We start from the raw sequence: 24,835 nt of genomic DNA, 5'->3' as shown, positions 1-24,835 counted from the left end.
ACAAGCTCGATTTCACCACCGTCAGCCCAGAAGCCAGCATCCCGTTGCAACACTTGTCTCGACAATGACACTAAGATTCGTTTGCTGCGCCGCCACAAGTCAGACCGAAGCGGCGAGATAGGATTGTGACTGACCGGCTGCCTAGCGATAGCTCCAACAGCTAAGCAGGCTCTACTTTCCGTGGCATGAAGTTCACATTTGGCCTTTTTACGCTGTCAAGGGGGCATTCACTTCACAAGGCAACAGCTTTGACCAAAGAACAGACAGTCATTTTACAGAATCGAATTGCGATGCAAGATTTTGTTGGCCATCCTCTGTGGCCATCATGACTCCCTCTAACCTGACAGTCATTATGTACATCATACATCATGTATACGGCAACGCATTATGCCTTTCCTACAATAGCCACGAGTTCCATCTCGTGAAGCCTCAAAAGTATGCGTAATAGAATCCAACAAAGCTAACCCCAAGACGCCGTACCATCTGTATGTCCCAAATGTAGCCCTTGAATTAAGAGCCAAATAACACCAAGTGCAACGCAAATAGGTCATGCTTCATACACCTCCAAGGTCGCCTTCTCATGTTCATGCGTTCGGATCAGACTCAGGGACGCTCTCCTTTATCTCTTCAGGTATCTTCTCCACGGGAATATCGACTCCCTTAACGGGATGAATGAGCATTGGAGGCAGGCACATACGGCCCTCACCACCACGCATCTGGCCAACGCTAGATCCGTCCTTGCTCATATCTTCTGTCGTCTCGAACTCCTCACCACCATCGTTGTTAACTTTGAGGCCGAGCCAGCGACGGTACAGGTTCGGGGCAAAACCCGAGTTGTAGAACCAGCTGAGACCGCGCAGGTTGTGCTCGCGCTGACCAAACACAGCAGTACGAGCGCCACCACTAGCTCCGTTCTTGCCGCCGTTGAAGACCTGGGCCAGATATTCCGTGGGCCATTCTCTGTCGACGTACATGGGGTGAGGCGCAAATACTGCCTTGTAGCCGTGCTGGAAAGCGACGGTAACAGGCCACATTTCGGGGAAGGCGAAGTGCTTCTTGAAAGCAGTCTCGCGGTGCATCGTCATGAGCAAGCGGCGAGACATGCGCGAAGCAGTGATGATGTGGGCTCTTCTAGGCGGCATAGGCTCGTCCCGGTTGTTCTTGTTGTATCCAGTAATGTCCTCTGACAGCAACCAAGTGGTTCCCTCCGGGTCGAAGATGGGGTTGAAGGCGATGTAGTCGGCTTCTTCGCCAACACCCCAGGTGTACTTGTCCTTTTCGTACGTGGTAGGAGGCTTGGGGTCATTCTCGATCTCGAACCAGTCATCCTCGTTAGTAGGGCGCTCGGGTCCCCAGATGGTCTTCTCTCCTCTTGTAATCTTAGTAGGATCTTGGTTCTCCTTGGGCTTCGCGCCAGGGATGTTCTTCCACACGTTGTCAGCGCCATCCGTACCCATCTCCGACTGAACGCGGGTCATCTGCCTGAAGTCCTCCCACGAGCCGTGGACGCTGGGAATGTAGAATCGAGAGTTGCGCTCCCACATGCCCTTTCGCGGTTGCTCCTTGCCCCAGTTCTCCATCTTGGAGAAGAGGTCATAGTAGTGGCCAGTGTAGCGGATGTCCATCTCCCAGGACCAGTAGAAGTCGTACTCGGGGTGCTGGTAGCCGAAGTATTGCATAGCCATAGTGAGACCGCGGTAGACTCCGTGAACTGGCAAGTCGGGTCCACGAGTGTAGAGATCAAAGATGCCCTGGTACAGAGACAACATCTGCGTCTCTGTCCACAGCGTCACCAGGCCTCTGAACTCTTCAGGAATACGCTCCCTGATACGGCGCTCGTAAATCTCGTGATCGGCCCAAACGGGGTGTGCTGCGTCGTTCTTGATCTGAACGAGGAGATGGACGTCATATCGTCCGCCTGAAGCCAGTGCCAATTCGGAAATGACCGAGCGAACATTCATAATGTCCTCCTCGCGCCAATTGTACTCATCCCAGACACGGATCACAACGGCGGTTCGGGACATCTTTTCCTTGGGCTTTTGCTCCTGATCGGCTTTCGTGTCTGCCTCGGTGGCTTTGACACTGGCACTGGCACTGGCACTGGCACTGGCACTGGCACTGGGTTCCAAGTTGTCGAGAGGATCGCGCGTCACCAAGGTCGCATTCTGAGCAGGTTCGTCGACGAAGAAACCACGCGCGGCGGGGGTCTTGGGGGGTATTGGCTTGTACCTCTCGTTGTTCGACTGGTAGCACCGGCGCTGGGCATCTGCCCAGTCAACTTTGCGCCAGTCCACCTGAGGGGTCTTCTCCCACACAGCGTCAGAACCTTCCTTCTCGCCGTGCTCGCCAATTCCGAGGCCTCCAGCAGGGACGGAGTATCCAAAACCGTAGGGCGCGTAGCGTCCGAATCGTTCGTAGCAGATGTCTTCAGGCAAGTTGAGCAGATCGTAAGAGCCTTCGACGTGCTGGGGGAATCCTTGAGGGCGACCTTCGAGGTATCGAATGGGCGGGACGCGAACTTTGTTGTCCTTGTCGATGAAGCATTCATTCATCTTCTCAGGCTTTGTCACGAAGATGGAGCCGGGGTGATCGACAAACTCCTTGCTCTTGGGTACAGCGCGTCTGACAGCATCGTCCTTGCCGTCCTCGCTCGTCGTGGTGACGGTAGTGTTGATATCGAGCTGGTCCAAGGGAAGTTCGTCTGAGGAGCGGGGGTAGGAGGGGATGTACTTGGAAGGCGCGACTATAGATCTGACACCTCCGTAGTATCTTTGAATGAAGCTAAAAGACTCCCACACCGACGGAGGGTCTGGCTTCTTCTCCACCTTGCCCTCAATAATCATCTTGTTCTCAACGTGACTTGCGCGTACCAGAGACATGATCATGACCACCATAAAAGTAAGCAGTCCTAGGCAGAGGTATCGGATGATTCGGTTTGGGAAACGGTAAAGGTGGGTACGCGGGCGGCGGGCTGTCGCGAGAGCCCGCTTCGGGAGCATCATGGCTGCGCTCGAGAGGGATCCTGAAGTCTGCCGTGAGCTCTTAGCACTCGGCGAGGAGGATGTCGAGTAGTCTTCCGATTCGTCGTCGGACGAGTAATAGTCGTCGTCATCGTTTGAGAGGCGCTCCTTGGTGCGCAGAGGACTAAGTTGCTCGTATTTTGGTAATCTGCCCGTGCGGTTCTCGCGAGACCGCAATGGGTTTGAAAACATACCCATTTTGGATGCTGGAATGGAGTCTAAAGAGCCTCCAGTCAGTTTCTGAGGTAGACGGTTACGAAAATGGCAGTGCCGGTTGGTGGTTGCTTACCACGAGAAACCCGTGAACACCTCCAAGTGCTGTGGTCGAGGCCCGTGGGACGGGCGTGGCGGCTGTCCTGTCACTCGCCTTGGTGTAAACGATTCGCGTAACAATACAGGAAGGCCTGTGTGGTTTCCGGTAAAAGTTGTTGTAGACTGTACTGTTGGTAAACGAAATACAGCGAAGACGAAGACGTAGTGGGTGAAGGTGGGAAATGGATGCTCTGGACAGAATAAAGTAGAGGTCGCAAGCCAAAAAGATGGAGATGAGGTTCGGGGGCACGGTGCTAGGGCATCATATGGAAATGAAGCGCAGCAGGGGAACGAAAGACGGAGGTTAGTTTGGGCCAACAGAGTCCACCTCGAATAATATGGATCTATCAATGTTGGATATGAGTGACCCAGCGACGGCGGGACAACATGAGAAAAAAAGGCAGGAGCAAAACAGCGAGAGACAACCTAGGAAGGTACGTATTTCGTAGCTGCTAAGGTATGGGGTAAGGTAGCCAAGAAACGCAACGGACACGAGTAGTTCGGCAGTCCAAGTAGGTACGCTACGTTTGCTAGGTGGGATGCACACTGTGAAGTGGTGTGTGTCCTTGCTTTGAGCCATTGAGATGACCAGTGACGGGGGGAGTTCATTGTCTTTGTTGGACCGGGAAGGAGGGTGAGGGTGTGGAGCTGGTTCCTTCTTGCCCCCCCTATCCGCGTCCCACGCCATCGCCACTAAAAAGATTGGATCTGATTGGGGAATTGTTGCTCTGAGCAACGAGGGTGTGCAGGCGGTGTCTTTTGGCAGAATTATGAACACTCCACTCCCCTCCAGCTTGCAGCGCAGTCTTGCCCCCCCCACCCCCCCGTCCTGTCGGTGCCAGACTTTTTTTGCTTTCCTTTTTTACCTATTGGATGGTGACCAAGAAAGGTTCAAGGGCCGCAGCGCCGCACCGGACCTTGGCCCAAAGCAGCGACGAACAAGATGCAAGATGCGCGCCTGCCCTCTCCTGCTTTTTCTTCCTAGGCCCACGACTGGATTCTAAGTGCGCGCCAATGCGGGTCTCCCAGAACTTGCAGGAGCAAAGCAAGGGTTGTCGCCTTGGTCTCGACTTCCTCGCTAAAAGCTTGACTGGGGTCTCCCTGACAATCATTTTAACCCACTCCGGGACTGGTTGCCCGGTACAGTTCGGCTCCTTGATTGAAGGCGCGTTCCACTTCCCGTCCTCCTGCAATCCAGCAAATCCAAGACGCTTGAAATTCTAAATGAAGGGATCCTGACACTGTCTGGACACTCCTCTCTCGAGTCTTGACCGTCTTTAGTCTTTGATCCATCACATCACGATGAAAGAAGACAACTGGCACCGATGCTGCTTATCCATACTCCGTACTGGGTTCCGAGTTAACTGACTAGGTAGCAAGGTAGGGGGGCACTCGCCGGCCCCCAATCGCAATTCGCACTCCGCTTCAACCCACAGGAGGGATTGTCTGCAATTTGCAACTGCAGCCGATGAATGAATCAATCACCGCCCGCGCCACACATAGAATCGTTTCCTGTCTTGTCGCAACTCTCATCTGACCTACACAATGAGACTGGACGAAGCTGCAACAAGTTCGGACGCGCTCCTCTGTTTCGTCAACCTCTCCTAAGCCCTGAGTCCTGCCCCAACACTCTTGGCCGTTCCAACTTTCCTATGAGACATGGTCTCTCCATTATTCCGTAAGAGGGTACAACTACCGGTCCGACTCGAGGGAGGCATTTCTTCAGCCAGCTTCAATCTCGAGTCTGAATCCTGATCCATTCATGCACCCCGCAGTGTCTCCTCTCGAGTCTCCAAAATCGACGTCATGCTGCCAAGCTGTTTGGTGAGGAAGGATGGATTCGAATTTCGACCAAGAGCACCGGCGAAAGAACGTCTATCCCTACGGACCGCGACTCATCATCTCATTTCAAACATGACCCAAAGCACCGACGCAGTGTGCCAGTGCGACAAAGGAGATTATCGCAATGAGATACCATACCGGTCCGCCAATCCGTCAGTCCTGTCTCGTTAGCCTTCTAGATTCCAGCAGAACAAATTTAGAACACGCCGAGATTTAGCAGGCGAATATCGATTTGCATACCCAGTTTTCATCTTGTCATGCATGTGGCTGAGGGCGGAAGTCGTTGCAGCGCATCCCCGTACTCATACTGTGGTTGTGTGGTAGCACTAAGGCAATAACGTCCAGTAGGGGGCATGATGGTACGCTCGCTCTGTACTCCGTACACTTACAGAGTAAGTCGCTCCCAATGCAACCCCCCTATTTATACCTTATGTTCATCCCTGATCGACGCTATCTCCTGAGCTCGTGGCTGCGAGGTACGGATGGTAGGTATGCATTCACCCCTTTAGCCCAACCCAACCAACTCCTAAGCTCCGCATAACCGTCTATCTAATCGCCAAAGGCGCCGCGACGCTTAGATTGGACCTTTCCGATGGCAAGACCTTGACGCGTCCCGTCTCACCTAACACGGCCCGCGCCCGACAAAGATAGTTTCCCGGTCTCAGCACACTTCATGACAGCGGCAAGCCACATTCTTCCCAAGTTCATGCCGATCAACTTGTCAGTCGATGAGTGTTCGAGGCGAGAAGACGAGAGAGGGAGACAGCACACAGCTCGATGCTTTTGCATTCGTACATGCGTAAACTCTGCAGCGACGGACGGTCTACTTCCCCGGTGGTGGGTTCGAGTCTCCAGAGACGTGGTCCCCCTGACAACAAAACGCAACTTTGTTCTGAGCTTCCTCGGCGAGACTCCCGCACTGTTGTGATTGCCTACCAATGCAACCTGGGAGGTTCTTTTGGTATTCATTGCTGGAATTCGGAGCCTATTGTACAGTTGTGCTTATTTGCTGTCAATGTTTTTTGAGGCAGTGCACCACCTTCACCTGAGGATACGAGCTGAGGATCAACGAACATCAGATGTCTAACCGTCTCTTCAACATCTTCACGAGCGTCGTCACTCTGCAGCTAGCCAATGAAGGCATATTCGGAAGGAATTCGGCTGACCCGCCGCCGTCGAGTTGTACAAGTGCGCCCCTCACGGTGGAGACAAGCATCCGTTGGCCCCAAAGTGCTCCGGCGGCTCCTTTCAAAGTCAAGCACATCCTCCTGACCTCTCACCGTCCCGGGGGCCCCAGGACGCCCTCCGTCACCGGCGGCCTGGGTAACATTGTCCCGAACTAGCGGTGGAACCTTGGAACCTCAACTCAACACCATAGCCTGGGAGTGCTGCCGTGAAATCCCCATCAACCTCTTATGAAGATTCCGTATATCCCGAGCAGTTCATACCTCAAAATTGGTCTACAAGTGCACCGCTCCAGCGTGCGGAGTAACCACTTTCACGGCAGGGGTCCAGCGTTGACTGAGGGCTGCATTATAACGGCTTCTTGCTTGCCTCAGAAAGTCGGTGGACAGGAGACCTGATGCATACAGGGCCACGGTACACGGTACTGGCTTTGCCCTAGCTTGGTCGGCGAGGCGGGAACTTTGCCTATCTCTACCTCGCACGAGCCTAGTGTAAAGAGTTGCAGGCCAAAGGTTATGTGCGGCTTGTGGTTCAGACTTCCCTTCACCTAAAACTGGCCACTCGGATTTGACGCTTTTGTCAAACACCGTCACTTGATCAACAGTCACCTCGACGCCCAGCTTCTATGACCCCGCATAAGGTAGGCTGACTTGCGACAAGACCCCCCGGTGGCTAGTCGAACCTAGTGGTCACTCGTTCGTGTGTCAGGTCACGGTTGACCACATACCCTTACTTTGCATTCATTTTCCCTCGCGTATCTTTTTCCTCTTTTCTTCCTTTTGCTTCAACTACTTATACCGTGCTCCGTCTCCTCCATATTGTTGAAAATCCGCCCGCTTGAAGTTCACCTCCATCCCATCCCTCCTCGAGCCTGGCGGCTGTGCATATTAGTGCCCATGCGTATCACCATCTCGTAAGAACAAGAAAAGCCAAGCCATGTCCGTCGCTATCACCACATCGTCGGCCTCAACCCTCCTCCATGAAGAGCCAATTGCCTCACCCAATGCCTGCGGCGTGGGCCTGGACCTCGACCAGGCCTCCGTGAGCTGCGTCCTCAAGCAGGAAGCCATCTCTGTCACCCTCAACGGCCCCGCCATCTTCACCTTGTCCATGACTCTGGCCCTCATCATCCACTTCTTCGAACCCAGGATCGCCGAGACCCTCCTCGTCATCGTTCCCATCCTGCTCCTCGTACGGAACGACTACCACAACTTCCTCGGCCTCGGACCGGGCGGCACGCCGGCTACCTTCCAGGGCTACGTCCGGATAGCCTGGCTGCGGCTCTGGGCCCTCCGAGACCCCTTCACGGCGCCCGAGGCGAAGCCAAACATCCTCCCGAAGCGAGGCATCCTCCGCCAGGAAGGTGACCTCACCCGCCTCCCATACCGCCCCGGTCCCCGACCCCAGGTTGCCGGCATCGCGCCGCAGAGGCAGCTGGATCAGCACGGCACAGAACCGCACTACCACGCCCTCCGCAAGACGCTGCAGAAGCTCGCGTCCGCGAACCCGGCACGCTTCGGTACCGCGCGGTCCTGTCTCGAGAAGCACGGCCTGGGGCTCTTTGCGCGGCACCCCGTCAACGTCACGTGCAACGGCGAGGTCTGCCACGTCCACGACTCGGACCACAGCTTGCACATGAACCTCCACCCCGAAGACATTCGAGAGGTGCTGGCCAAGGGCTGGGGCCAGCGGCATCCGTTGGCGTGGAAGGGGAAGTTGGTGAGGATGCCCGTGCCGGAAGAGTTCGTCATGGTATATGCTCCGCGAGGTACGTTCTTCACACACACTGTTATTTTTTGGGTTAAAAGAAAACAACTACGCTGCGTGCTTTCCAATGGTGGCGGCGGGGTGACGGCTAGATGTCACACAGTTCACTGTTTTCTTTTTCTGGTTCCAGCAGAGAGCCATCACGAAGGCCGGAACAAGAAACACATATTCGTGGGAAGGGAGAGAGAGAGAGAGAGAAAATCAGGTCTGGCCCGATATCGATTTTCACTAATGCTGACTGTGCTTTGCAGATGACCACGAGCTGAGGATCGTGTGCAAGATCATTGAGGCGGCTATATGGTACGTCGTTTCCGAGAGAACAGACATCCAAGTCGAGAGGGCCGCTTGAGAATCTTTTCCTCTATCACGAGAGAAAGACTCGAGCGGGTTTTACCCTACTCGCCGTTGAAAGTGCTTATGAAAGAGACACACACACACACACGCACGCACGCAAACAGGCAATCAAAATTCAGGGGTTGGTCTTATGATTGGCACGAAATTGAAATTTGGCCTGGAGTTGGAGGAGTCTTGATAGATCAGAAACAAGTAGATGAACCAAAAAAAATACTGGACTCATTGATGTTATGTCTACTGGTGATATACATGCCTATACGACGATATGTAGAATCTCAAAGATGCGAATTGTAGACGTCTGAGTACCATCAAGCCAATAATGCCAAATACCCCCCTATTCTAGGTCCTCTACCTCCCTGCTTCCCAGCACCGGCAACTCTCATGCCTATAGCTTCCTGCATCGATCTGAACACCGCCTCAGATGATGTTTACCCCTGTATTGCATTTCAACATAAAAATGAGAGGGACGAGCGGTCTAAGAGTGTCACTCGGAAAGTTTTAAAAGATGCCCAAAAATGATGTGGTATTCTGCCTTTGAAGGCACTTCTTTCGGCACTACCCGTCCTTGCGGTCTCCAGTAATACAATTCTATACATACAAGCCTCTCAATCTGGGAACCAACGTCTCCAAGGGGTAGGGAAAACAGAGCAACTAGTCGCTATCGCTGACCTGTCCCCTGGACATCTTAAACTTCTCCCTAGGCTTCGCTATACCCGCCTCCACGATCCTTCCATCAAACGCCCGCCCGTGCATGAGCTGGATACACGCCTGCGCGGCCTGCGTGTCCGAAAACTTGACCGCCACGACGCCGTCCGGCTCCTCGTCGTAGAGCACCACGTTGGTGACCTTGCCCAGCTTCCCGCACTCGTCGCGAATGTCCTCCTTGATCTCCACCAGCGCCGCCGGGTCCTCCTCCAGCTCCGCCAGCGTAAACATGTGCCGCAGGATCACCGTCCGGTTCCGCTTCGAGGTGCTTTCTACGGGTGCCGCTGCCACGTCGTCGTCGCTCCAGTCCGCCAGCTTCGCCGCCATCTTTTGCGTCTTGCGGATGATTTTTTGCTTGTCTCCGTTGTTGGTGCTCCGCTGCGGCCGGGCCGCCGCCGCAGCACCTTCTGCTCCCTCCCCTGCTTTGCCCCCTTCCGCGCCATTCGTGTCCTCGTCGTACTTTGTCTTCTTGTAGCTCGAGTCGGCAGCCTGGACCTTCATCTTGGGTTGCCCCGCCGGACCCGGCTCGAAGCGGAACTCCGTGTCGTCCAGCAGCATAATGGCCATCTCGACGCTCTGCGGCTTGAAGAAGACGACGAGCGCGTCACCCTTGAAGTTGCCGGCCTCGTCCGTGTACATCTTGATGCGCGGCCGACCGCTGTCAATCTCCTCGGCAATCACGCCAGCCTTGCGCGAGAACAGGTCGTGGACCTCGTCCACCGTCGCATCGGAAGGTAGGCCCGTGACGTAGACGGCTGTGTTCTGGCGCGGCGGCGGCGGTGCGCGCGCCGGCTTGGCCTTCTTCGCGGGACGCGCCCTACCGTTGCCGTTGTCGTTACCATTGCCGTCGCCGCTCTGTTGTCTGTCCGCGCCGCCGCCGCCGCCGCCCGCATCTGCCGACGTGGGCGAGTCCTTCCGTTTCCTGGGGTTGTTGCTGCCTCCGTTGTTATAACTCGGGCCTGCACCGGCTCTCGAGAGGTCTGCTAGTTGCGCCGCGGTCTCGTCTTCGTCGTCGAGTGGTTCTATGGGTTCGTCGGCGGCCTCGGCCCACGTGGATGTTGCCGGGTCGAACTCGAGCTCGGTACCGTCATCGAGGACGGCCAGGTATTTGTTGTCGAGCTTGGAGAAGGAGATGCGTTCGTCGCTCCCAAAGTCCTCGACGAAGGTCGGCAGGGGGTCCTTTAGTTGGTCCGCCATTGTGAGAAAGGATTTTGGGGGCGTCTAGGACTGAAATCCCGCGAAGTGCAAACTTTTGGAAGGCTGTGAAGATCTGGGATAATGCTCGAAGTGTTTGAAATTGGACTACAGCTTTCGGCTTGAATCTATGCACGAATTCCGATCGCATTCTCCAGTGACGTTAGTGGGCCAACGGCGCAGGGACTGGGGTCAATGTGGGGTCCCGTTATCCCTCGTCCTTCGGTACGTACCTAGCACTATGAATTCGCAGGTTGTTCTCCAATACACCCAGAGGAGAAGTGCTCAGGATGAACTACCTGCATAATACCAACTACCTTATATGCATAGATGGCCCGAGGATAAAGACTCTCGATACTACAAGCGAGGGAAAATCAGCGCTTGATAACTTCTGACAGTCATGTCAAATGCTTTTCTTCCGTCTTTGTTGAGCCTCACTTTCTGTTGAGCAATTGCTTAGGGAGTGTGTCGACTACCCTCTAATAAGTCGAACGCACGCAGTAAATTAGCTCAAGACATTTACGGGATGCCTTCTTGCCAGTTTTATCCTGAAGATCTTGTACTCGATCTGAAGCACAGGGGAAAGAGCCTTCACAAGATACATCGTAATCATTGCTAGATGGCAGACGAGAACCTGAATATCAGGCAGTCTATCGTGTCGATCTCTATCGTTTCAACTTCCAGGCCGTATGTGCCCTATGGGCCTGGACTAACCCTGCTTCTTCTCCTTGACGGTTGATTTGACACCCTCGACAAAGGCCTCGACCGCTTCGCCGCCGCCCAAGGGCATAGCACCACCCCTCATATAACCACCATTGGGCACCTTGACGCTAAGAGCCTCCGCAATCGTGGGAAGACCACCATCGCGCAGCGCCATAGTCAAGCTTCCAAGTGCCTGGTGGAACTGAGGACTTCTAAGGACTCTCTCCAGCAGGCTCTTCTTCTCTGCAAGGCTCAAAGTGGCTGTGGCAGCAGCAGCAGCGTCCGCCGTGGGCTCAGAGTCACCCAAGTCGTCTGCCTCCGTGGCAAGTACGACGATTGCGGGAGGCAGAAAGCTCAGGAGGCTGTCGATGAACTCCTCCGACGCCGATCGAAGCATCGGAATGGTGATCTCGTTCGGGAGAAGGTGGCTGAGGTATGGGAAAGGCTTGTCTGCGTGTTGCTGCTGCCCGCTTTGCTGTGATCCACTCAAGCTGGCGTTGCCTTGTAATGATGCGAGGAAGTTTCGAACGGCAGCATCTGCGTCAGTATCGGAGCCGCCAGCGGCGCTATGAACCGATTAGCACAAGAGCATATAGTGGAAGAGTCAAGCCATGGGCACTGCGCTGAAAAGCCAAAACTCCGAACCCTCTTGTCTTTTGAAAGGCTCTAAAAAGTACAGGTGACGCCATAAGACGGGGCCGTCTTTTTTCTCGCCAGTGCCCATGTAACCCGCGTAACTCTAACGACCCTGGACTCCAACCACCAGAGCCATGCATGAGGAAGTAACCTACGCTCGTGCTCCATCACCTCCACCTTCTCTGGCATTCTCGCCTTCTTCTCTAATATCGCCTCCTGTGGCGCCAGCACCAGCGCCGCCGCTGCCTCCCTGAGACTGTTCGTGCCGGTCTCCCTGGCCCTCAGCATCTTCCATCGTTTCGTCATCGTCATCGTCCCGCCTGTCGTCGGTGTTGCGGACTTGTGCCAGTTCGCGGCTCACGTTGACCTCCTCGCCCTGAAGAAGCGCATTGACAATTTCACCAATCTTCTTGTCGCGCGGACTGAACCAGCTGGGGTCTCCGTTGCGCGACTGAGGCTTGGACTGAAGCCAGAAGAAGTGTCTCTGGGAGGAAGAACCGAACTTGAGGACGAAGACGCGACCGTTTGTCTTTGCTGAGGGTTGATCGGCGGCAGCGTGAGCGACGAATTCACCGTCCATGGGCACCATGACGAGGTCGAGATCGGGGTTCTCCATGGTGGCGGTGCGCTCTCGCCAGCAGAAGTGGATCAAGTCTGTTACTTGTTAGGCATTTGCAAAGATAACGGTAGTAATCATACGAACCATCTTCGGAGTAGAGGTAGATGTAGCCAGGTGTCGCCTGCGGCTTGATCTTGTAAGGCTTGCTGGAGGTCTATGATAGATGTCAGCGAACCGGGGTCTGCAATGCGGAACTGCACCACTGACGTCTGCCTCGCAGATACCAGCCTTGAAGGTGATTATCGGCAGAATCGACGACATGGTTTGCCTTCAATTTGGTTGTGTGTGATAGGTAACGGCGGGTGTTGTCGTGAAGTCCGGATTTGGCAGTCGTTTGTACGGTGATTTGGAGAAGGGCGATTGGCGTGAGGTCGAGCTTGTCTCGTTTGGAGCTATCGACTGCAATTGCGTAGGAGCTCCCTGCCTACCGCCTGAGGTGGGTTGGCGGCGTCGGATCCATCCATCCCACCCGCCATTGGATCCACTGCAGGGGGCTCTGCTCTCACGGCCCGTCCTTACTCCGAAGAGGGGTCCGGCGCTGGGCAACCAGGATGGTGGGGTCCGTGCCGCCTGGAACCTGAGTGAAGAGCACCGCAATCTCAAAATTTTCGACCTGGTCCTTCCCAACCCCACCTTCACTTATTACTTATTTCTACCTGAACCTCGACACATCCTCCTTCTGCTTCTTCTTCCACAGATACCCCTTTCCCTTCCCTCTACACACTCTTCAAAACGCAAAAATGGGCTTCGCCGACCTTCTCACTGATGCTGGTGCTGCCAGTAAGTTTCTGCAGCGATGATTCTTCTTTCTTTCACGGGCTGACAATCGTGTCAGTGCTGAACAGCTGGCTCACCACCCGCTCCTACATCGTCGGGTAAGTTTGCAATTCCCTATTCACCGCTCCCGAGTATCCTTCTTCGACTCTTCGACTCCCCTTTTGGCATTACATGATGAGGAAAATTGGTCCGTGTTTCGGAGGCAGACTCAAGACCTGCTATTTGACGACAAAACCAGCACTCTGTGCAACTCTGACCCCCGCCTTACCCATTCACTCTTATCTCGCAAAAGAAAACTTGGGCAAGACATCGCCGCTAACAATCGGCACAGCTCCACCCCTTCCCAGGCCGACGTTGCCACCTTCAAGGCTCTTACCTCTGCCCCTGATGCCGAGAAGTACCCCCACGCCGCCAGATGGTACAAGCACATCGCCTCCTACGAGAGCGACTTCGCCACCCTTCCCGGTGATGCGTCCAAGTCCTACTCCGTCTACGGCCCTGAGGCCACTGAGCTCCCCGTGAACCCCGCCAAGGCCCCCGCCGCCGAGGAGGATGACGAGGATGTCGACCTGTTCGGCTCCGACGACGAGGAGGAGGACGCCGAGGCTGCTCGCATCCGTGAGGAGCGCCTCGCCGAGTACAAGAAGAAGAAGGACAACAAGCCCAAGCTTGCTGCCAAGTCTGTTGTGACCATGGATGTCAAGCCCTGGGGTATGAACTTTCGCTTGAATCATGACCCGAGGACATTGTGCTGACTGTATTGCAGATGACGAGACTGACATGGCTGCCCTCGAGGCTGCTGTCCGCGGCATCGAGAAGGATGGTCTCGTTTGGGGTGCTTCCAAGCTCGTCCCCGTCGGTTTCGGTATCAGGAAGCTCCAGATCAACCTCGTCATCGAGGACGACAAGATCAGCTTGTCTGACCTTGAGGAGGAGATTGCCGAGTTTGAGGACTACGTCCAGTCCGTGGACATTGCTGCTATGCAGAAGCTGTAAGAAGCTTTATGATGATCGGGAGGGATGATTTCACGAGGCATGATGGTGGAGACATGAAAAAAATTCCATAGAATCCTCACAAGAAAGGTTATGGCTCAGGAAACGCAACAGTTTCTGGCACCAACAAAGGCAGCGTCCTTTGTCGCACAAATAGTGCGGGCTTAAGGCCTTTTATGAATACAAATGAGGTTATGAAAACCTTTTGAAGAAGACAACATCTTGGTTCCAAATTCCTCGTTTCTCTGTATCTGCAAATGTGAATCATGGATGAGGGGTCGAATTGGCACCTGCCGACCTTGATGACTCCCAAGGTACCTACCTCCGGTCAAAATCTGACAGCGATGAAATGTGTATCAAAGTGGGGCGGCGCTAAGTGAGGGGCAATTCTTCGCTTCCATCGAGGGCCCTCCCGGAAGGGTAAGCCAATGCAACGCGACTCGAGTAGTTTGTGAACCGTGCCTTACAACGCGAACGTCGACACGCAACGCGCCAGCCGCAGCAACTCAACCAGCCTACTCTTGTTTGCCCAACCTGACATATTCTCAGTCAAAATGTACGGCGATTTGGGCAATAAGTTGGTATAGTCAGGCCCAGGGACAGCCTTTTTGTCACGTCGTCGCAAAGAGCTAACGCGTTCGCCAGGTACAACATGCTAAACGAACCCAAAACCTTTCGCATTTGCCAGCGTACCAAGCCGAGATAGTACGCGCCGTTACGCGCGAAGTCAGGGATCTTGAAAAGGATGTGACGGAGGTTCTAGAGCCTTTCCAGGGCTCTTTCGACCCAACTGCCGACCAAGCGACAGCATGCACAGTCCTCGTCAACTATCTCTCCATACGAAGGAACAAGCGATGCGTTCTCGCATACCACCGAACTCGGACGGATAAACTGGAAGAGCTGGCATGGAATGGAATAGACGTGCTTGATCTGGCTGGGCAACAAGTACGAGGCAATGCAGGATCATCAACAGGAGGTCCCAATGGCAACGCCGATGGTCCTACGAGCAGTCTGAGTCCGCAAGAGGAGGAGTATGTGAGGCAATACGGCGATCTGTTGGCTGCCTACAAAGGGCAATGGACGGATATCGATTTAACGGGAAGCTTGGAGCCCCCGCGAGACCTTTTTATCGACGTGAGAGTCTTGAAGGATGCAGGAGAGATCCAGACCGAATACGGGTGAGTTTGAACCTCTTGAGCCGCAGAGTAGGATTGCGTCTGACGCCGGGGATCTAGCGCCATCAATTTGACCAAGAACAGTCAGTTCTATGTCAGACAGGGCGACGTGGAGCGGCTCATAGCACAGGGTTATCTCCAAAAACTCAGCTGATGCCCATAACCGCCCTCGATCTGGCTGGCTAACCTCGGAGTTTCGAGATAACGATACTAAGAGGAATGTGCCTTCATTTCTCCCATTCTTGGAGATCTGTGGAGCTTGAGTGTTACGGATGTACGGCTGCCTTGACAAGACCCTTGCACGGATGATGAGATTCGATGTTCTCGTCAGAAGCAAGGCGGGGCGCCATTGCCGGCAAAATAACAAGGCGCGATGCGTCAAGATGATGAGAGCAACTTGACATATGAGAAATATTCCGCTGGCACTTCGCGGGGTACGCGGGGTGCACACATGCAGTTTCAAGGGGCTGAGTGACCGGACTCGCGAGAAGAGACCAAGCGATACAGGCGACTTCTTTCTTGCCATGGATCAGAGGTGCAGAGTAACGTTGTTGCGAACATGAAGCCTGGCCCCAGAGCAACATGGGGGCCAAGATCTGCATCGCGGACGGCTTCCGATGCGGCCGGCTCTGGGCAAAATTTAGTGGCTTGCATAGCAACGACACAATGAGGCCCGCAAAAGAGTCTGATGGAGGTTCAAGTAACGGAATCCGGGGCCAAGATGGCATGCGGCATATCTAGGTTGCTGGGCTGACTGAGTCTGTAACGGGCTCCTTGCTTTTGGGCTGTCAGCGATGAGGGGAGAATTGGGGAATATGTCTCGCATGTGGCGGCCAAACGTGCACCTCGACTTCTTGGGTCACCTCCAGTACCTACCTATGCGGCAGCTTGGACCAGTTGCGGTGGCGCGCGGGGAATGAACATCAGATGTCGCGATATCCGCGGCGGATGAGCATAGCAAAAGCGATAGCGACATTGGAAGATCAGGCTGCATTGAAACCTCAGACATGTCTACGACCTTGGACGTCTCTTGAGGCGAATCCAAAGCAGGGCCGCCATCTGACGAGCTGGAGCCGCAAGATGGGTAGCCAGTCGGTTGTGGACAAAACAGCTCAGTTACACAGCACAGGCATGGCCTTGTGCGCTGCATTGCATCATGCGCCGCATGACGGTCGCTGTTGGTCGACTGTCGACCTGTACCTAGTCTTGGACATGAGATGGCTACCTCATAGGCTCATAGCAGGGGAGGGCCGATGTAGGCCGAAGTAGGAGACGGCAGGCCAAAAATGTAGTGTAGTCTGCTGATTGTGACCTTAGCTTATTAGTTCGTCTTGCAGCGTTGCAGAACACGTCGAGCCATTAAAGGGAGACGATGACGAGCAATTGACGCCGGATTCTCCAATTGACAAGGCGTATTACCCCACGCGAGAGTTGTGAAGGAAGCTGAGTTTGAGGATGCATTGCATTGGCTCTTTCAGACGTGAGCTTGGGCTGGGATATGGTCACTCTTGAATCTTGATACAACAGGCGGAGGCAGCACTCGAACGGTGCGGGCGTCTGCCCCTCCGTTCCATTCCGTCTGCGGCCCACGGCCCACGGTCCAGAGCCTGATGCTTGGCTTGTTGTTGGAGGAGAGGGCTCGAGGAGGAGAGTCGTGGAGAGCGGAGGCAATGGAGGGCACGGATAGGTAGGTACCACACCTTACTGAGTACGGATACCACAATCCACGATGGAGGCAAAAAGAAGTGAGGGTGTGCAGAGAGTGGCCCCGGCTGCCGAAGAGGGGAAAAAAAAAAGGACGACTTGGAATCCTTGGATCCGAAGTGGGGGAGCCGACCTTGGAGAGGGTGGGCTGCCCAGTTAGTCTGCCGTGCTTCCAGTCCAACCATTTATTGTACGGAGTACGGGATACTTCCATTTGTACGTACTCCGTACCCATTTCGCCATTCCATTTGCCTTGCAGCGGCTGTAAGTGGCTCACTGGAGGGGTCGCCGTCCTGTAGGTGCAGCAGGGATTATTCGCGGCGTTACGGAGTGCAACTTGAGCGCCGTCGGCACCCACCCGTGGGCACTTCAGTCGAGCAGCACCAAATTCCTCTACCAACTTGCTCTAACTATGAGGTATCTTACGGAGTTTGGTGGTACGGCAACCCGGACTTGCGATGGGTCGCGGAATGCCCGCACCAGATACCACGAGGATTTGCGCTAGCTTGCCGTTAAGAGGGACAAGCACCTCAGGAACAGCTTTCCTTGGCCTAGCAGATACGTAGGTACATCAGCAACTACCTCAGGTAGGCAAGGTACTTCCATTGGGTCCAGTGTTCGTACGAATACTTGCGTACCCAACGTGCTAACCATGCAGTAAAAGTCGTAGCATGCCGTAGGAGGCACGCTACTGAGGGGCGAGGGGCCACATGCAAAATGCAAATTTGACCTGGATCAAGGTTTATCGTTCGTCCAATTCTGCGTGCTACGTGCTGCATGCTGTTGCGTTGCGCGCGCCCATGCCATGCCATGTTGACGACAACCTCTTGACTCTTGAGTCTTGACCTCCTACCATACCTTTTACTCCGTACTCTTTACACCTTCAACTTACCTCAGGTGGCTCACCCTCTCCGCGGTCTCCACGCTTTCCATCTCCGTCCCGTCTGCTCTAAACCAGCCCGTCCACCCACTTGGTACATTACCTATTTACAGGTTCGTGCTCTTCCATCTTTCTCCATCCTACCCTTCTTTGGCTTTATTAGCCTTTTAGGCCTTTCCGCTCACGACCCAGAAACCAGAACGACTTACACGGGCCATACTGGCTTTGCCCGTAGATCTGGCCCCGTCCGTCTGCTATCTCCTAATACGCTTTCCCATCTCTTATCTGCGCCGACACCCACCACACATTTCTCTCCTCTCGCGCACCCCCCAGCTCAGCTTCCCATGTTTTCCACGACGCAAAACTTGCAATAACAGCCGCACCACCGGCCTGGCACCCTGACAATTGGCGCCTCCAAGAAGGTGCAACGGTCATCCTCGGTGCTCTGCCACCAACTGTGAACCTACCCAGTCACATAGCATAGCTAGCTAGCTACCTTGGCCATGTCTTCTCCCAACTTTGCCGGCTTCTCTCCATGGAGGAGAAGAGCCGCTTCCTTGAGCTCGCAGAGGTCCCAGAGGAACAGCGCCGAGATCAACCCGGACAACCCGCTCCTCAGTCCTGGCCGGAGTTCCCAGAATGCTCCCGATTCAAGAACTCTCTTGTCGTCTTCCGTGAGCTCGAGTCACCGAGAGCCGATCCGTTCCTTCATCCACGGCAACGTGAGGGACCACCTAGGCAAGCACCCCATGGTCGGCGCATACGTCACCCAGGACGCACAACCAGCTAACATGCTATCTGTAGCCCCCGTCGATAGCGCCCAATTCGCCCGCAGCGTGCGCGAGGATACGGCCGAACTCGCCTCGTATCTACTATCCGACAAGAAGTCGGGCCAGAGCCCGGCTTTCCTCTCGCGCCAACGCTCCCAGTCGTCAGCTCTCGCACGAGAGACCGCTATTTCGGACAACGAAGAGGACGAGGAGGACGCAGTTGCGCATGTTGCGAGCTCCGAGACGATTCAAGAGGTATCGGAACCTTCTTCGCCGGATGGAAATGAGGAGGAAATGCCAGAGGACGGCCCCTCCATCTTGACGAACCTACTCAAGAAGTCGCCTCCCCAGTCGCACCAAGACCCGTCACCCGAACCCCAGCCAGAGCCATTGGATCCATCGAGCCCCGAACCGAAGCGAGCGCATTCTGTGGAGAGACAGGAACGAGAGGTGCAGCAACCGACGAGGCCTGCTGTGAGGGAACCTACCGAGCGTACTCCTCTGATCCCCAGGTTATCGTCTGATAGTCTCGAGAGCTACAACACGAGCGGAGCCAGCACCGAAATCGATGTGGAAGGACAGAAGCAGCGACCTAGGAAGCGGTGGTTGGGAGGTCTGAAAGATCTCACCGTGAACGTTGAGGAGCGCATCGTGCATGGATACCAAATTGCGACAAGTCCCAAAGCTTGGGACCGCCAAGCTTTATGGCAGAATGCAGTGGTGGCCCCAGTATCTTGCTTACCGGCTGTCATTGTCGGATTGCTGCTCAATGTTCTTGATGCCCTATCTTACGGTATGCCGCTTTTTCAATATCTGCTAAATGAGATCATGCGTTCTAACTGGACAACCTAGGCATGATTCTTTTCCCCCTCGGCAAGCCCATCTTCGCTGGGCTGGGTTCCGCGGGCATCTCCATTTTCTATGTTAGCACCATTGTTTCTCAGTTGACCTTCTCAACTGGCAGTATTTTCAAGGGAGGCGTCGGCTCCGAATTGGTGAGTTCTCCTAGATCATGTAATAGAGCCCTTGCTGACTCTCCCACAGATCGAGGTCGTACCCTTTTTCCATAACATGGCCCAAACAATTACGGACCACATTGGCGAAGATCAACCAGACGCCGTGATCGCAACGACGATTGTCACATATGCGATTAGTTCCATGATGACAGGCGCAGTATTCTATCTCATGGGCAAATTTAACTTCGGCTACATGGTTGGCTTCATCCCGAGGCACATCTTGATCGGCTGCATTGGAGGTGTCGGTTGGTTTTTGGTAGCCACGGGATTTGAAGTCTCTGCCCGGATGGATGGCAGTCTGGAATACGACATGGACACCCTCCACAAGCTCTTCCAGTCCGACACAGTAGCTCTCTGGCTAACGCCCCTTCTGCTGGCCATTGTCCTTTTCTACAGTCAGACAAGAGGTGCTTCCAAGTACTTCTTGCCGCTGTACATCATCACCATTCCGATTGTCTTTTATTTCTTTGTGTTCTCCCTGGATGCGCTTGAGCCTGATTCTCTCCGAGATCATGGCTGGATTTTTGAAGGACCACCAGCCGACGAGCCGTGGTGGTACTTCTATACGTTATACAGTAAGCCGACCCTGACTCACGTGTCCAACTCTTTGCTAACGCCTTGTTCTAGAATTCAATATGGTCGAGTGGGATGCCGTCTTGGAGTGCATTCCTGCAATGTTGGCACTCACCTTCTTCGGCATCCTCCACGTTCCCATCAATGTCCCGGCCCTGGCCCTACAAACTGGGGAGGACAATGCGGATCTCGACCGCGAGCTGAAGTTGCACGGCTACTCCAACTTCATCTCTGGCCTGTGCGGAAGTATTCAAAACTACCTTGTCTACGCCAACACCGTGTTTTTCATGCGGTCTGGCGGAGACAGCAGGCTTGCTGGCGTCATGCTAGCAGCCTTGACCTTTTGCGTCATGGTGATTGGCCCAAAGATCATTGGCTTTATCCCCATCATGATGGTCGGCACTCTCATCTTCGACCTTGGCTTTGAGCTTCTCCTCGAAGCCGTGTGGCTTCCGAGGAAGAAGCTTAAGTTGGCTGAATATCTGACGGTACGTCGGTTGTCCATTGGGTACTAGTTTGTACTGACTCCCTAATCAGGTGATTGTAATTGTCCTGGTAATGGGCATTTACGACTTCGTCATTGGCATTGGTGTGGGCATCATCCTCGCATTCGTGTCACTAATCATTCAGACTTCGAGAGTATCTGCTGTACGAGCAAGCTATACAGGCGAAATCGTCGGCTCAACCGTACGCAGAAATCCCTCGCAGCATCACTACTTGCAAGAAGTTCGTCGACAAATCTACATTGTGAAGCTCACTGGTTTCCTCTTCTTCGGCACCGTAGTCAGTGTTGAGGAGAAGATTCGGGCTCTCATCGACGACAGTGCCTTCACAGAGAGGCCAATTAAGTATCTCGTTCTCGACCTGTACCACGTTACAGGTCTGGACTACTCTGCTGGTGAAGCTTTCAATACTATCAGCAGGTTGCTCGACAACAAGGGAATCGTCATGGTGTTGAGTGGAAAGGACGCAGAAAGCGAGGTTGGCCGCAATTTGCGGGCCATGGGACTGGGAAACGAGGGTAACGAAAGCATCGAAGTTACGTTGCTTCCGGATCTCAACTCGGCTCTGGAGAGCTGTGAGAACGAGCTACTCAAGACTCTATACACGAGCCAGGAGGCGCTCCACAATGGATCTCGTCACGCACCAACAGCGAACCTTGACGTCCCTTCGAAACCAGACCGGGGATCATTCGATTTGGTCATCAACTCGCCGAGACGCAACCATTTGCATGAAGCTGCCAAAAACGCGCTGGCGAACACAGAGTCTTCGGGAACGAAGAGGTGGCAGAGCTTTAAGGAGCCTCTGCGCTTGATGCTGCAGATCTTCCAGGGTCTGAGCGAGAGGAACGAAGACTTTTGGTTCCGGGCCGTTGGGTATTTCTCCCGGATGGAATACCAGGCCGGCACAGTTCTGTTCACAAGAGGTGAACCCGCCAAGGGCTTCTACCTCGTGGAGAAGGGCATCCTCCGCGCCGACTACGACATGCCGCAAGGCAAGCTTACGGAGAGCATTGTGGCGGGCACGACGTGCGGCGAGCTGCCCTTCTTCTCGGAGACGGACCGGACGGCCACGGTGACGGTTGATAGGGACTGCGTCGCCTGGCGGATGGACAAGGAGGGGTGGCAACGGCTGCAGAAGGACCAGCCGGATGTCGCACAGGAATTGTTGAGGGTGTCGTTGAAGTTGACGAGTGAGCGGATGTCCTCCATCACTTCGTACATCTTGACCACTGCTGGCTAAGCGCCTTACGGCTCAAGTATATCTCTCACGCGATCACCAAGCGCGGTTTACCGAGATACTTTTGCCTCTTTCTTTTCTTTACGTCATTGGAGTTGTCAGGATACTAAAAAAAAATTGTAGAGCAGGTTGTGTAAAAGGGGTCGGCTATTTTCTCGGTACATTGATTTTGGACTTCCCATTAGCGAAGGTTGTGTGCTATTTTACATACTTCTTGTTGTTGATAGCTTTTTTCTTCTTTTTGAAGTACCTACCTACCTAGACATCAGGCATTGCAGAGCGCGAATGCCTTTCCCTCTGTGCCAAGAAGCAAAACAAAAAAAAAATTTATTTGGACATCAAGAAGAGAATTGCTAGCCTTGTGCCCTTGACTCTGCTCTCATGTTCTTACCATTTGGGCTTGCGATAACCGGTCGTGGCAGTGACAAATTGTCAAGATGATGGGAAAAGAGACGAGTCAGGAAGAGACGATGTCTCGGTCGTTATACCGGGGTATCAGGGGTACAAACTAGGTATCCGCAGGTGGCTGAGACTTTTGGATGTCGTCGCCCAAATGTGGTTTGTTTTTTGTCTTGAGCAATGTTTTGGTGTCGTGTGCCTTGTTGTCTCGCATCACTCGCCGTTCACTTTTTCCATAGCTGTGGTGATGTTCACGCTGTTTGGCCCGCATTCCAGTATTCGATTGGTGGGTGGTCTTATCGAACGCCAGCTTCTAGCCTATAGTTGGAAATATTTTGGTATGCTGAGTTTGATATCTAGCTGTGTGCAACAGGATGACCCAGCTTTACATACAGCCTTGAGTGATTGTTGGATGGTTTCAATGTCGCAGTACCTTGTGTATTCCATATACCGTTCGATGTCTGATTCAGACTACTGCAACTCGGCGTTTATTACTCCCTTCTGAGAAGAAGTTGATGCCGTCTGTCAGACGGACGCGGGACGAAAACCCTCCCCTTTGATTCCATGGAATGGTTCATCTGTAACTTTCCGCCTGCTCGGTTTCCAGCGTCGCTAGGCCATACTACGTTTTCAAGGTCCATGTTCGGGACTTTCCGTGCAGAATCAGGGCGGGGGGTTAGAGGAGAGTGGGAAGAGAGCATCCCCGGTAGCCATGCTGTCTTATCCTGTGGGTTGGGAGCTGTCAGTACCTCGATAGCTCGTGGAGACGAACTCGTTCTCGCCAGCACGAAGCCATTTGATATCTTTTGTGCAAAATCAAGGGTCACACCATATCTCACGTTGCCTCGTCTGTCGAGGTTGACGATGTCGCCCCAATTACCGACCTCCACATAGAAAGATTCTTTACAGATTTGGTCTCTCGAGTCTCCTGGCTGGAATATCCAGGACCGGGACAAAGTAGCAGAAATACCTGATCATTCTTTGGCATTCAATAAAACTGAATAGAGCGGCACCTAAGAGTCAAACCACCAGCACAAGAAGATGACAGCTGTCGTGTAACAATAAGATGTGGCGTAAAAGCAGGCACGCACCTTCTTGTAAGTAATATTGAGGGACACTCGGCCCTGACTGAAACGAGCAAATAACGTAGTGAACCGTATGCAATTGTCACTTGGTCATACTTCCAGGAAATCACGTATACATAGAAGGCCTTGGAAAAGACTAAGACGTTACGTTCTTCCCGCGGCGAACCCACTCCCCAAGAGTTGGGATGTGTTCGCAAGAGACAAGAGCTCCCGAGATAGACCGCATGCAGGGTCACGATCTATGAGTCTTATGCGAGCCTCGAGTTTGGTGGTTACACAAGTCGCAGATACCCGCGAGATGGATGCCCGGCCTCCGGCATAAATTCATTAAGTGGGTTGTATCCTCAGCCACAGGGAGGCACGGGAGGCAGACCATAGGCATTGACTAACATCTGACCGACAGTAACGTGGCGTTTCTCGCGGCAAGACGCGAAGCTATATGGGAACTTCAACATGATAGCATTTACAGAGTCTTAGCCTTCGTCGAGCCCCGACGACGATATCATGTAGCATATGAATGGCAGATGGAGGATTCGGAACTGTTGAATATTTCCAATGCTTGCAATGACATCAGCGAGCTGTCGATCTCGGCTTTCGTACTTATTAAGGTAGTAGCAGGTTTTCCAGGTTGAGCCACGACCGATGTAGACCGGAAGAAATCATTCCAGACGAGCTTCTGCATTGCTTCAAACATACTCCGGTCTCCTTCACATAGCCACAGGGCTTGAATATGGTTCAAATGATGTGGGTAGAATGCTAAAGACACGAGAGGACAGTATGCCTTCTATCCTGCGATGAATACCACCGACACTGCAACACACAAGAACCCATAATGGAATAGAATCTTTGACTTTTGGTAGGCTTTGCGTGACAAGACAGCCCAAGAAGCTAAAGACTTCTTTCTGCATAAGGAAGTAGGAACAAGCAGCAGTTATCGTCCATGCTATGACCTCGCGAGGGAGAAGGAAGATGATGACTCTCAGAGGCAGTGGCGCGCGACGCGTCACTCCTGGAAGAAGTCATAGTATCTTCATTATGCTACGTGGAACGGAGATCAAATGGATAGAAGGGCGGGTTAACCACCGGGCAGCGTCAGGTGCGATGGCAAGATGTGCTAATCTTACCTTTAACTCTACATGGAGCGGCGCCGACCTGCTAGAACCTGGTTTCCGGTTTTTGAACGGCAGCGAAGTCTGGTAGTACCAAGCAGAGACGTGGAAACTCTGGCACCATCAGACTCGTCTGTACCTCAATACATCGGACCGGCACAAGCAAAGTAGGCTGTACACGATACGTCACGCTGTGTAAGTAGAAAGGAATATTTAGAGGCGGGCAAAACGCGCAACCGCGTAGCCGATGGTCTCGAGCGATTCTTAGCAAGCAAGTC

General features: G+C 53.8%; 7 protein-coding genes across 7 annotated transcripts; 4 read left to right on the top strand and 3 right to left on the bottom strand.

Moving 5' to 3' along the window:
- Positions 1-256: 256 nt before the first annotated feature.
- Positions 257-3,462, bottom strand: BDP81DRAFT_25752 (uncharacterized protein). The gene is made up of 2 exons (XM_060582881.1): positions 3,310-3,462; positions 257-3,238 (listed from the first exon to the last, which is right to left on the bottom strand). Exon 2 carries the CDS (start codon positions 3,216-3,218, stop codon positions 585-587), a length of 2,634 nt encoding a protein of 877 aa, XP_060445240.1. The 5' UTR covers positions 3,219-3,238; positions 3,310-3,462; the 3' UTR covers positions 257-584.
- Positions 3,463-6,817: 3,355 nt separating this feature from the next.
- BDP81DRAFT_427994 (uncharacterized protein) lies at positions 6,818-8,702 on the top strand. The gene is made up of 2 exons (XM_060590395.1): positions 6,818-8,127; positions 8,378-8,702. The coding sequence occupies exons 1-2, from the start codon at positions 7,296-7,298 to the stop codon at positions 8,473-8,475; spliced, it is 930 nt and encodes a 309-aa protein (XP_060445239.1). The 5' UTR covers positions 6,818-7,295; the 3' UTR covers positions 8,476-8,702.
- Positions 8,703-8,988: 286 nt separating this feature from the next.
- Positions 8,989-9,894, bottom strand: BDP81DRAFT_427993 (splicing factor U2AF-associated protein). Its single transcript, XM_060590394.1, has one exon. The coding sequence runs from the start codon at positions 9,822-9,824 to the stop codon at positions 9,132-9,134; it is 693 nt and encodes a 230-aa protein (XP_060445238.1). The 5' UTR covers positions 9,825-9,894; the 3' UTR covers positions 8,989-9,131.
- Positions 9,895-10,868: 974 nt separating this feature from the next.
- Positions 10,869-12,743, bottom strand: BDP81DRAFT_427989 (proteasome complex subunit Rpn13 ubiquitin receptor-domain-containing protein). Its single transcript, XM_060590393.1, has 4 exons — positions 12,544-12,743; positions 12,421-12,490; positions 11,873-12,371; positions 10,869-11,647 (listed from the first exon to the last, which is right to left on the bottom strand). Exons 1-4 carry the CDS (start codon positions 12,595-12,597, stop codon positions 11,089-11,091), a joined length of 1,182 nt encoding a protein of 393 aa, XP_060445237.1. The 5' UTR covers positions 12,598-12,743; the 3' UTR covers positions 10,869-11,088.
- Positions 12,744-12,860: 117 nt separating this feature from the next.
- BDP81DRAFT_427987 (EF-1 guanine nucleotide exchange domain-containing protein) lies at positions 12,861-14,324 on the top strand. The gene is made up of 4 exons (XM_060590392.1): positions 12,861-13,116; positions 13,172-13,211; positions 13,445-13,824; positions 13,880-14,324. The coding sequence occupies exons 1-4, from the start codon at positions 13,077-13,079 to the stop codon at positions 14,107-14,109; spliced, it is 690 nt and encodes a 229-aa protein (XP_060445236.1). The 5' UTR covers positions 12,861-13,076; the 3' UTR covers positions 14,110-14,324.
- A 336-nt stretch (positions 14,325-14,660) lies between these two features.
- On the top strand, positions 14,661-15,435 carry BDP81DRAFT_461077 (uncharacterized protein; the record flags this gene model as incomplete). The annotated part of the gene is made up of 3 exons (XM_060593726.1): positions 14,661-14,687; positions 14,752-15,284; positions 15,342-15,435. The coding sequence occupies 3 exons, from the start codon at positions 14,661-14,663 to the stop codon at positions 15,433-15,435; spliced, it is 654 nt and encodes a 217-aa protein (XP_060445235.1).
- A 2,799-nt stretch (positions 15,436-18,234) lies between these two features.
- Positions 18,235-22,142, top strand: BDP81DRAFT_25636 (cyclic nucleotide-binding domain-containing protein). Its single transcript, XM_060582878.1, has 6 exons — positions 18,235-18,603; positions 18,670-19,428; positions 19,488-19,630; positions 19,680-20,226; positions 20,279-20,712; positions 20,762-22,142. The coding sequence occupies exons 1-6, from the start codon at positions 18,369-18,371 to the stop codon at positions 21,965-21,967; spliced, it is 3,324 nt and encodes a 1,107-aa protein (XP_060445234.1). The 5' UTR covers positions 18,235-18,368; the 3' UTR covers positions 21,968-22,142.
- Positions 22,143-24,835: the final 2,693 nt, after the last annotated feature.

Source organism: Colletotrichum phormii, assembly GCF_030913505.1.
Source record: "Colletotrichum phormii strain CBS 102054 chromosome Unknown BDP81scaffold_10, whole genome shotgun sequence".
Classification (NCBI taxonomy): domain Eukaryota; kingdom Fungi; phylum Ascomycota; class Sordariomycetes; order Glomerellales; family Glomerellaceae; genus Colletotrichum; species Colletotrichum phormii.
Note: the sequence above shows the minus strand (reverse complement) of the source record. Positions and strands in the feature narration are given on the sequence as shown.

Bases quoted from the DNA above. Each gene is read 5' to 3' on its own strand.
- BDP81DRAFT_25752 (XM_060582881.1), bottom strand. From the start codon at position 3,218: ATGGGTATGTTTTCAAACCCATTGCGGTCTCGCGAGAACCGCACGGGC.
- BDP81DRAFT_427994 (XM_060590395.1), top strand. From the start codon at position 7,296: ATGTCCGTCGCTATCACCACATCGTCGGCCTCAACCCTCCTCCATGAA. The intron at 8,128-8,377 runs GTACGTTCTTCA...TGTGCTTTGCAG, and splicing joins CATGGTATATGCTCCGCGAG to ATGACCACGAGCTGAGGATC.
- BDP81DRAFT_427993 (XM_060590394.1), bottom strand. From the start codon at position 9,824: ATGTACACGGACGAGGCCGGCAACTTCAAGGGTGACGCGCTCGTCGTC.
- BDP81DRAFT_427989 (XM_060590393.1), bottom strand. From the start codon at position 12,597: ATGTCGTCGATTCTGCCGATAATCACCTTCAAGGCTGGTATCTGCGAG. The intron at 12,491-12,543 runs GTCAGTGGTGCA...CATCTATCATAG, and splicing joins CTGGTATCTGCGAGGCAGAC to ACCTCCAGCAAGCCTTACAA. The intron at 12,372-12,420 runs GTTCGTATGATT...AACAAGTAACAG, and splicing joins CTACCTCTACTCCGAAGATG to ACTTGATCCACTTCTGCTGG.
- BDP81DRAFT_427987 (XM_060590392.1), top strand. From the start codon at position 13,077: ATGGGCTTCGCCGACCTTCTCACTGATGCTGGTGCTGCCA. The intron at 13,117-13,171 runs GTAAGTTTCTGC...CAATCGTGTCAG, and splicing joins CACTGATGCTGGTGCTGCCA to TGCTGAACAGCTGGCTCACC. The intron at 13,212-13,444 runs GTAAGTTTGCAA...CAATCGGCACAG, and splicing joins ACCCGCTCCTACATCGTCGG to CTCCACCCCTTCCCAGGCCG.
- BDP81DRAFT_25636 (XM_060582878.1), top strand. From the start codon at position 18,369: ATGTCTTCTCCCAACTTTGCCGGCTTCTCTCCATGGAGGAGAAGAGCC. The intron at 19,429-19,487 runs GTATGCCGCTTT...TGGACAACCTAG, and splicing joins TCTTGATGCCCTATCTTACG to GCATGATTCTTTTCCCCCTC. The intron at 20,713-20,761 runs GTACGTCGGTTG...CTCCCTAATCAG, and splicing joins AGTTGGCTGAATATCTGACG to GTGATTGTAATTGTCCTGGT.